Below are 12015 nucleotides of genomic sequence, written 5' to 3'. Positions count from 1 at the left end.
TACATTTATATTACAGCGTAGACAACAGATGCGTAGCTTATAAGTCCGTACGGGTAACCGCTCGATACAGTCCATCATTCATTTATCCGTCTGGTTACAGGAGCGTTTCATTAAAGCCCTGTACTAAGTCTATTAGTTATTATTATGGCAAAAGATACCAGAATTGTAGGTAGTACTGGTAGACAGAAAGTTCTGGGTTCGAATTCCGGTCAGAATTGGCTTTTATATACGCTTTATTAAAATTGAAAATAAACGTAAGTGACGAACCGGATGTCGGTCTATTGCCGATACATATCAATAAATATAAAAATGTATTAGGTACTAATACGTGTAAGGAATAGCATTAATAAAGATAATGTGGAGCGACTTATTAACCGTTGGTAGCCGTGATGCTGTCGAGGTAACACCGCCCTTCCTCTCCAAAAGACTACGCTAAACGTTTCACTAAATACATGCTGCAACATAACTCATATTTTGATAAATAATTAAATCTATAACGTACATTCTATTAAATTAAGTTAAAAATTCTAACGGCGACTGAGATTCGGACCCGGGACCTTCCGGAAGATTCCATTTAGGAGATCAGTCGGCAAACGGTTTAGTTGATGTTTGTTGAAGAATTAAATAACATTATATTTTCTGTTCTTATAAAACATAAAAGGATTACATAAATGTAGGTCGATTACGTAAATGTTGCTAACATTGTTGTATTTATGTGGACGTCTCTTACTTTTATTATTAGAACCTTAAATATAATCGAGTTAATTACAAGTTTTACATTTTTTTTTTGTCTTCAGTCATTTGACTGGTTTGATGCAGCTCTCCAAGATTCCCTATCTAGTGCTAGTCGTTTCATTTCAGTATACCCTCTACATCCTATATCCCTTACAATTTGTTTTACGTATTCCAAACGTGGCCTGCCTACACAATTTTTTCCTTCTACCTGTCCTTCCAATATTAAAGCGACTATTCCAGGATGTGGCCTATAAGTCTGTCTCTTCTTTTAACTATATTTTTCCAAACGCTTCTTTCTTCATCTATTTGCCACAATACCTCTTCATTTGTCACTTTATCCACCCATCTGATTTTTAATATTCTGCTATAGCACCATATTTCAAAAGTTTTACATATTCATTTTTTTACCCTTTAATGCTGTATTTCATTTTATAAATAAGTTTATAACGTTTTATCATATTAAAAACTGATCGATCAGTCGATATAGTTGTTAGCATGTTGGCTGCTAAATATACCGGTCTCGGGTTTGATTCTGGGCAAAAATTTCACTTTTTTTAATAACTCATTAATTTCATCGACCATATTCTTCGCTCGTTAAAATACACGTGTAGGGTATTACGAGGTCAAATTGTAAATAAAACTGGAAAATGTTATCTTATTATGTAAAATTAGAATCTTTTTTTTGTAAATTACTTTACAAAACGGATAAACTTTATCGTAATATTTTTATTTAATTTATTAAAATTTAAGGTGATTAATTATTATTTTAAATAAAACGTAATAAATATAAAATAATCGACAAATCTTGATTTAATTTAATTATATCGAACGTCTATATAAGAAATGTCTTTATAAGAAAACGTCTATATTAACGTGTACTCGCACAGCAATACTCATACGTACGCACACACATATGTACACATGTTTACGGTTGTATTTGAATTGTACAACGCTTGTTCAGTACTGTCTGACGGTAGCCAATCAGAGCGAAGGAAGCCACCTGCGTTTGTTAAACCCCGTCCCTCCTTCGCCCCTCGTCCATTAGTTAGACTGACAGAAGTGTTTACTTATGCCTCATCCCAAAAAAATTAAATAAAAAAAGATTTACCTCTAAAATTCCTCTTAGCTAAAGTCCTCTGTCACCGTATAATATAAACTATACAATTTTATTAATTATGTTATTGTATTATTTTATCATTAACTCTTGAACTATTTATTTATTTTATTAAAGCATTTGTTACTATAAGAAATTTATTTTATTAAATTTATTTATCATAAAACATTTCCCTTTAATCAACTGTTTTTTTTTTAAATCTAGCACAATGAAGTATTACAATTAATAAAAATACCTTCAAAACTAGAATGATCTAATATACCGGTGATACAGATCGGGTTGATGAAGCTTTCTATTATTTAATCAAATCTAATGTTCAATCTTGTGTAATGTCTTTATCAGTAATGCAAGATTTCGCACGCACACACACACCGCGCGCAAATGAAATCTGTTACTCCATAATTACAATTTTTGCTTTTTAATTTTTATTAAAATACAGTAGACCCGGTAATGCTTCGCTATTGCTATATATATATATATATATATATATATATATATATATATATAGAGAGAGAGAGAGAGAGAGAGATTTTTACAAATATAAAACATATATTACAAAAATATAGTATATATCCCCAACGACAAATGTTTTCCAGCGATTCATCTCAACGCTACCACCAAAAATTTTAATAAATAATAATTACCTCTAAAATTTTTTTTCTCTATTTTCTTTTTATATGATAGATTTTAATCATTATGTAATTATTTGAACGAATATTACGCTACTGGCTTTTTTCATCTATAATACTAACCGGTCACTACACCGAATACTTCCCGTCTAGCCCTACTGCGTTCATTATCCTTCTTGTGACAAATAACAATCAAAATCTCTTCAATTTTTAAAAATGTCACTTATTGTAATCTCTGCAGAGCCACAGTTTGGTCAGTATAGGATTCGAAACTTTTAATAAGTTGAAGTATACGGGTTTCAAAAAAGTCGGTTTCCATCTTAAAAATAGTAGTTATAGTCGGTTACCTGTCCTCCGTACGGGTAAAAAAATATTTCCTACTATTTGAGATATTTCCTACTATTTGAGATATTTCCATGCAAGAAACTTGCAAACTTATGGACGGAAGGGCAAGAAACGAAAAGGACCTAATCCGGTTGTTACCGTAAGTTAGTTGATCCCCCACAATTTTGAAACGGTGAAACATTCGTGATGACTAATCATATGGTCCTTCCAGGTTACGTAACATTTCAGAAAAGTCGGTTTAGTAGTTTTTTGCGTGAAAAACACTCTCAGAAACTACTAGATTTTTAAATACGGTATAATAGAATTTAAGTTAACTTCGTTTTATTCTTTTAGAACGATCACTTTACACTTTTTTAAATTTTAAAACTTTTTAGAACAGCATTAATTTACAAAGAGAGGGGGGGGGGAGACGGGTTTGGAACCGATTCTACATTTTGAAATAAAGAAAGAACTTCATATACCAACATATGTCCGAAAACGCTTATTTGTCGAGTTACGGTTAGCGTGGGTTTCGTTCGGATTTCAGTTCCCCGGTGAAATGAGGTCATGTTAAAATTTTTAGGGGGTCATAGGAGGAGTAAACTTTATGGGTTCTTATGATTTTGACCTGAAAAATCTAATAAATAGGTCTCAAATTTGTATCTCCCACAGGTTTAATGAAAACCACCGTAAAACGGAAAAATTCCGTGACAAAAAAAACTCGTTTTTTTAGGTTTGAAGCACAATAACTTTGTTAAATGACAGATAAATGCGTAAATTTGATTGATGTACCGTGTAGAGAACTTAATTTTGAGAAAATTGATGAAACGAAGTCTATGAAAAACAAAAAAAAATATCAACTTTTATTATTAAAAACAAAACAGAACAAAGTGAATGAATTTATGAAAATTAAAAACAACTTTTTAGTGTAATAAATTTAGACCGCAAACAACAAATTGATTTGTAGAATTTAATAATCTTCGTGAGAGTAGTACACTTCGCAGCACTCGTGTTTCATCTGAACGCCGACCGTTACAAGTTGATGAAAAAAAAATTCTTCAAGTAGTACGGTTTAGTTCTAAAACGGGCACGCGAATAATTTTTACGCTACTCGACATTCTGCAAAGTACAGTACGGAGGACATTACACGCTCAAGGGCTGAATCCTTGTCACGTCCAGATAATACAACACCTCCAGCTTGGGTGACCGTGTCGGACGAGTTTTTTCAGCGGGTTAACATAATTACCTTTAAATCTCGTTTGTACTATTTTCGGACGAAGATACGTGTATCCGTAACGGCGTAAACAACACGTGAAATTCACATCGGTGGTGTGAAGAAAACCACACGCTCCAGTCGGATCAAATTTCCAGCCGTAATTTTCGATGAACGTTTGATGCGGCACGATCGACAAAAAAATTAGGCCCTTTCTTACTAGAAAAACGTAGACGCACGTAACGAACTGGTCGCTTGCATTCTCAGTGCTGCTGCCCTCATCAAGGAACGTCAAGGAAACTAGTTGAAAAGTGCATCGATGTCAACGGTGGAATTTTCCAACATTTATTTTAAATTTAAAAAATATAAACCACACAGAGTATTTTTTATTTAAAGTAAATTAAAATTATTATTTTAATTTTTCCAAGGTTAAACGTATTTTACTAAAAAAAAAGAAAACGGTTGTTTTTATTTTTACTGATCCTTAAAGTTTTTTTCCATAGAGTATATTACAACGATTTTCTCAGAATTAAACTCTACAAGTTTGTTTTACAGAGTTATTCTACTTCAAACCTAAAAAAAACGAGTTTTTCGTCACTGAACTTTTCTGTTCTACTCTGGATATCGCGAAAATAAGGGATGATAGTACTGTTTTTTTTAATCCTATTTTTCAGGTCAAAAAACATAAAAAACGATCAATTTTACCCCTTATATAACGCCTTAAAAATTTCAGTATGACTTATTTCACAGGGGAACTGAAATCCGAGCGAAATCTACGCTAGCCGTAACTTTACAAAGAAGCGTTTTCGGACATATGTTTGTATGTGAACTTGTTCCTTTATTTCAAGATCTAGAATCGGTTCCCAAATTATTTCCCTTTCCCCCAAAATCACCCTGTATTTACGATAAATAAAATAGAACTGATAGTTACCGTTTATTTAATGTTCCATTTCGGACAAAACTCAAATCAGGTGACTTTTTATTAATACAAAAGTGCACATTAAAACAATCGCACGCGCGCGCATAGAAATTTGATATCGCATATCACTAAATATTTAAAATTAAATAAGTAAAACGAATGAAAATTGCAACAACGGGAAAAGAACTGCTCCCCCTGTTGCACTGAAAGTCGTGGGTTGAATTCCCGCCTAGTTATGGTAAACGTATAACAAAACAATCAAAACGTAATTAATACCTGAACCGACTTAAAAGTGAAAAATAAAATTAATTACTCGATTTCCGTAGCTGAGCGGTACCGTCTCGGCCTTTCATTCACAGTACCGGGTTCTAATCCCGGCCAGATACGGTATTTTTCATACGCTACAAATTTCCATTTTCACGTTCCCGCTTTAGAAGTTTCTTTGTAAGATTTTACGGTGAATTATTTCATCGATCGAAAAAATAAATAAATAAACGAACAATAAACATTGTATAGATGGTAACAGTGGCGGATTGAGTCATCACGCACGGCTATCAGGAAGTTGTTATTACGTCTAATGTTTGACACAGCAGAACTGAGGTTCAAATTCAGTAAGTCTATTAGTAGACAATAGTGAACAGTCTCTTTGTAATAGCGAAACCAAACGATCTGCTACTATGTACCTCATATTAAAGCGCAAACAAAAAATTCAAATTTTGAACCGGCATGCTGATTCAAAACGTTTTTCTTTTTCTTTTACTTTTTTTTTGAAAAGCAACTAACAATGGAATAAAATGATTTTTTTTTCACGCGTTCATAAGTACGAAATTTACTTACCCCCCCTCAAAACACTTTATCTTTTCTTTTTTGGGATTCCTCAGACATAAAACTTCGAGAAATTAAAAAAAAAACCATACCCCATTTTTGACTGATAACCATACTTTTCCTTCTTGCAGTATACCTTTATATCTATGCCAGGAAAATAGAATGAAAAATATTTTCGATCGGTTTATATATATATTGTGTATTTTTACATTAAAAAAATTACAATAAAAAGTCATTTAATAAAAATTTCCGAAAACACTTATAAGATTATCATTAGAGAGAATTTATCTTAAAAAATAAAAAAAAACCGTAAAAAGTGATCCATTTTGTTAATAATAAATAAATCAAAACGCATAAAAAAATAGTTTCTTACTTAATACACGTTTTAATTTTAGTTCATTTTTACTTCCTTGTACGAAGTAAGAAATTATTGTGATCGCGAAAAATTTCGATATTCAGATTTCAACTGAAATATCCATTTTGACCATCCCTCAATCCAATTTGACTACTTTCGGCGTGACTTCTGTACGTACGTATGTACTTAAGTATTGGGCATAAGTCAAAAACGATTAGCCGTAGGACGTTAAAATTTTGTGTTTAGGACTGTTGCAACATCTCGTTGTGCACCTCCCCTTTTGATTGCAATCCACTGAACCAAAAGTGTCCAAAAAAGCCCAAAATCTTGTTTCTAACTGCAGTAATAAGCCCACATTGAAAGGATTTCAACGATATATCGTAAATGGTATTTATTTTCATTTGTTCCAGTTATAGCCAAATAAAATTTTAATTAATGAAATATTTGAAAGGGGAAAGCACATCGGTTCAAATCTCCTTTTTCATCTACATTTTTTTTAATTTAAATATACTGATTTATTAAAAATTATTAACCTTTCATTATAAAAAAAATTACGATGAATAATAATTCAATAACAAAAAAAAAGAAAAAATATCTACAATTATTAATGAGATAAAATTTTACGTATTTACATTAAAAAAAAAAAGTGTAAGTGTAATTTAATAGGCGTACAAAAAATCATGTGTTGTCAACATCAGATTCTATGTAGTTAAAATTAATATAAATTACATTAATCATAAATTTTTAAATATTTTTTTTTTTTAATCATTTAATGGTATTAATTTGTAAATTTATTACAATTTTTATACTCATTCATTAAAACAAGATTAATTTTATCTTGTGGTTATGTTCAGCCCAAATAAAAAAATTGGTTATTTAATGTTTAAAGGGCATTATTGTTTAAAATTTCCTTTTTAATTTCATGGAACAAGGATTATTTATTTGCACTCTGAGTATGAGTGTGTGTTTGTGTGTATGTAATATATATATATATGAAATAAGAGAAATACATTTATCTGACAGATATTCGCTCCAGTGAATTTTATACGTGTTTATTCTCTCAAAGAATCGGACTTAAGACATATAACAGTATCAACGCATCAGGAACAAATGGTAACATAACACACGCACACAGAAAAACACACACACATATATATATATATATATATATATATATATATATATATATACGTGTGTGTTATATATATATAACATACGATTGGGATGTTATATATATATATATATATATAACATCCCAATCGCCTCTTCGTTGGCGTTGTTTGGTTTACTTGTGTTTCCCGTCACGATCTTCAGTAGTTTTTAATGGGCGTTCATTATGAATGACTTACGTCATGTTTTTATATGTGTATATATATATATATATATATATATATATATATATATATAACAAGTATTTTTGAAATCTGATACCGACTGACTGAAATGTGCTGGGGCTCCATCGTGGTGAAACCACATATTTCCTCTTAATTGGAGAGTTTCCAAAAAAATATGATAATTTTCTCCATTTAAACGATTTGGTAGAATGAAAGAAATTTAGATCCAAAGTACATGCACATTAGAATATTTTACAGGTGATTAAAAATCTGTTAAGAGAATTTGTAAACAAATTATTTTGAATACTGTGTACTTACAAATATATAATTTGTGTAAACTTCTTTTTTAAATTACTGTATAAAAACTCATATTGGATAGCCCACAGAACTGATTAACTCACCACAAATCAGTTGTTTAATAGCCGATTCTCGAAGTCAAAGGTTATGAGATTCAAAGCCTAGTACAAGTTAGCTACTTTTATATGAAATTGAGTACTAGACAGTAAATGCCAGAATACTTACGGTTGAAATTCAATTAACCACAGGTCTCGGGAATTGTCAGCCTAAGTCACCTCATTTACATGTCATACGTATCATTGGGTCATGGAGGGTTGCTTATTATTTACTCGTTGAACATTTACATGTACACTTTAGGAGAAAAGAGCAAATTATACATTAGAATATATTTAAGAATTGCATTATAATAGGAAATGTACGTTACATAGACTATATTTATAATTAAGGTGTAAGTTAAGAAAATATTAAAAGCTTAGTACAAGATTTTTTTTTAAAATGAGCAGTTACACTAAAATATTTTACAAGTATTACAGATATAACCAAGACAAAATGTAGATGACAGTATAGAAAGAGTTATTTTATGTACTAATAGTTATTTGTAAGAAACATTTCATCTAGTATTACTAATTGTAATCAACATGTGGATAAATAAAGGTTATTTATATATAAAACACACACACACACACACAAATACATATATATATAAACTAGGTAATTTGCTGCATTGAATTTTTATCAAAACCCAATTAATTTTGTACATCTCTTACACACAAGTTTAGTTTTAATTATTAGTTTTAATTACAAATTAATAGTAATACCACTGTTAAACATATTCCTGAATAATATTTCACATTGTAATAAATATAATAAAACCAATTTATGGTGTTTCAAAAGAAAGCAAGATTTAATAAAAATGTACATGTTTTAATGCTCTAACAAGCGTCTAGAAAGGTTGTTCTTCAAACTAACGTTCGTTAATTTCCGCGTACATACGTTCAAGCCCGAAGCTGGCTACATACGATATCTGTGTTCATTAACTGCGTCGGAGATATATATTTGTCGACTACCTTTTTATAAAGTTATATAAAAGTTTATAATTTTAACAATTATAAAACGGATTTTAGATTACTATTACAGATAAAATTTATCTTTATTTTTTTTAATTACTTATTTTTTTATTTCATGAATTAATTTACTACGACGTTTTATAGAGAAGCTTATGTATGGGAATATGGAAATGGAATTTAGTAGCGTATAAAAAATGCCATGCCTGACGGGAATTCGAACTCGGGACCTCCGGATAAAAAACCGAGATGCTAACACTCCACCACGGAAATCGACGGGTAAAATATATTTTTTTTAAATTATATAAATAATTAAAATATTATTATTATTATTATAAGAATTATTATTACTTCGTTTAATTTTATGTATTTGTTTGAAAAATTATGACGCGTAAATTTTATTTACTTTTTTAGGGTTACTAGAACCCCATTAATTGTGTAATTTCATCTGTGTGTCTGGGGTAATGTTTATAAAAAATAAAGCCTCGAGCCAACACACAGTTTAACCTAACCTAATCCACTTGTAACGCATCCAATGTAAATCTTTTTATTACTTATTACTGATTAAATAATAAGTTTTATTTACTTTTTTAATATTAAACTTAATATTTAACTTAAAGAGGAACGTACTTCAGTATGATGTAAATGCACTTCAAGCTACCTTAAATAAAATTTCACGTTAACCCACATACATACACACAAAAGATTTTATTAACCCTCCCCTTTGAGATTAATGAGTGCGATGTAACACTCGAAAACCGTCTTTATTCCGTTGGTTCACAAACGATAACTTAACTACCTATCATTGTATTTACTAAATTAGTGTCTACTCAAATATTCCTTATTTACAGATGTTTGTTACGTAAGTAAACTAGAAAACCCAAAAATAATACGATTTTAAATTATAATTTACAATTAATATTAAATAATCAGATGTTTCACGAACATCTATTACATATACACATATGTAATACCTATTAAATTAAATTTACACATTTTTAAAAGTACGTAGAATTTTATTTCGCTAATAATTTTTTTCATTTTTTTTTATTATCATTGAATTATTATGTATTTTTTTTCCTACCCCTTCTAATCATCACATAATCAACGCATTAGTCACCGATTGACAAATCTTTTACTTGATGCGACCAGCTACTAAAAAAAAAATTAAACGAAAAAATAATTATTTCTAAAATTACTCTTTGCAAAGTAGTCCTATATCAGCGTTTGACCGATACATTATTATTATTTATCATATTTATAATTGTCTATTGAACAATTTTTTTATTTATTAAAACATTTCTTACTATAAAAAAATATTTTATTACGTTTATCCATCATTAAACATATCGTTTTAAACTAATTCTAAATGGAGTGCATTTATACACATTATTTCTTTTAAATTACTTTTTTCTTATGATAATTAAAAATCATACAATGGCTGTCATCGATACCGCCTCTGGAATAAAACCTCTCAACAAGACGAAAATTTTCTCGAATTTTTAAGTCATAAAATTCTTCATCAAGACCATATTTATCAAAGATTTTGTCGTGTAATATGAGATGTAAAATTTTGCAATTATCATATCATAATCGTTTGCCGACCTACATTTAAAATTGTTCAATATTTAAGCTTTTTGACCGTCAATGTCTCTGTGACATAACAGCACTGAAAACCAAGAAGACGAACCGTTCGCATTCGACGGTAACGGTTCGAGATAATGGCCGCATAAGCGTTTTCAACCTTAGGAAAATCGCTCGAGATTGTTCGGTTCAAATTTTAATTTCAGCCGAAGATTCCCGGTTTATTAACCCCACATATGTTGTTGCAGTTAAGATATACAAATTTAGCAAATTTTTCCACGAGTATACATCTTTATCATTCTATCGCCCCGAATATCACTTCGCTTACTGACCGTTTAATTAAGTTTGAATCCTTTATTTTTCCTGTTTAGCCTCCGGTAACTATCGTTTAGATAATACTTCAGAGGATGAATGAGGATGATATGTATGAGTGTAACTGAAGTGTAGTCTTGTACATTCTCAGTTCGACCGTTCCTGAGATGTGTGGTTAATTAAAACCCAACCACCAAAGAACACCGGTATCCACGATCTAGTATTCTAATCCGTGTAAAAATATCTGGCTTTACTAGGACTTGAACGCTGGAACCCTCGACTTCCAAATCAGCTGATTTGGGAAGACGCGTTCACCACTAGACCAACCCTGTGGGTCAATTAAGTTTGAAATTTGTTACACGTAACGGTATTATAATTAGTATCAAGGAATCTTTACCGGAGTTACCGTTAATTATATCATCAGCAAAGATTATAAAAGATTGTAAAGAAGAAAAAGAAAAGATTATATTATACGTAGTCGATTATAATCGTTATATATTTTTTCTTCAGCGACCTCAATCAGCCCCTTAATAAATATCTCATTAGAATAGTCTTAATGTTACTTCATTCTATTACGATAGATTTTTCGTTTGCTGCTACTTTACGTCGTATCAATGAAATAATAACCCTTGTGAAAATGAAAACTAGCTTGCTATTTATTCGATTTAAAAAGCTATAAGTTAAATAAATAAAAGATAACGGTTAAAAGAGATATTTAAACTGAATTTTTGGATTGTTCTACGTACAGCTTTGGAAAATAAAAATTATTAGTTTCGATTTACATTACAATATATTTGGTAAAAGATAAAGATTTTTTCTTTGTTTGTGTATTAAAAAGCTTACATCCTGAGAGAAAAAATTTCAAAAAATTTATTTTTCTTATTTAAGGACAGATGGAAATACGTTTAATATTACAACTTGTTTTTATGTGTTTATATATCTATTTATCGGATATATTCTCGTAACTTGATCCGAAAAATGAAATATTATTTTTAATGAAGTACTAATATTAAGAAAAAAAGGCTTTATAGTTTAACATGGAAAAGAAAATTTTTCATCGACGTACTGAAACTAAATATTTTTTTTTTTCAGTTTATATATTCAGAAGCAGATTTTTTCTAAATGATTTATCGGTATTCTATTTTTTAAATCGTACATAAGTAGATATTTTATAAGTATTTTTATAAAAGAATAATTTGTTTCTAAAGTTATAAACGTTAGCTGCAGAAAAAGAAGTCGCATCTGGACTTGCATTTCTGAAGCAAGCCCTGGAAAAGCCTTGTGTAATCTTCACAAGGCGATCAGAAGAC

The 12015-nt window shown here is 30.1% G+C and overlaps 1 protein-coding gene across 6 annotated transcripts in view; it reads right to left on the bottom strand.

Moving 5' to 3' along the window:
- The window catches only part of LOC142332905 (TAR DNA-binding protein 43-like), a 59222-nt gene that overhangs the window by 22194 nt on the left and 25013 nt on the right, over window positions 1-12015 (bottom strand). Inside the window, exon 3 of one of the 6 annotated variants that reach the window (XM_075379602.1) lies at window positions 80-118. The exons of the other annotated variants lie outside the window; for them this stretch is intronic. Coding sequence (XP_075235717.1) covers window positions 95-118 — 24 coding nt within the window. The 3' untranslated portion in view covers window positions 80-94. Of the gene's footprint in view, window positions 1-79; window positions 119-12015 lie in introns of those variants that run through there. 6 annotated transcript variants of the gene reach the window in all.

This window comes from Lycorma delicatula, chromosome 12 (assembly GCF_047948215.1).
Source record: "Lycorma delicatula isolate Av1 chromosome 12, ASM4794821v1, whole genome shotgun sequence".
NCBI classification, from domain to species: Eukaryota; Metazoa; Arthropoda; class Insecta; order Hemiptera; family Fulgoridae; genus Lycorma; species Lycorma delicatula.
This window is presented reverse-complemented; position numbering and strand designations above follow the sequence as displayed.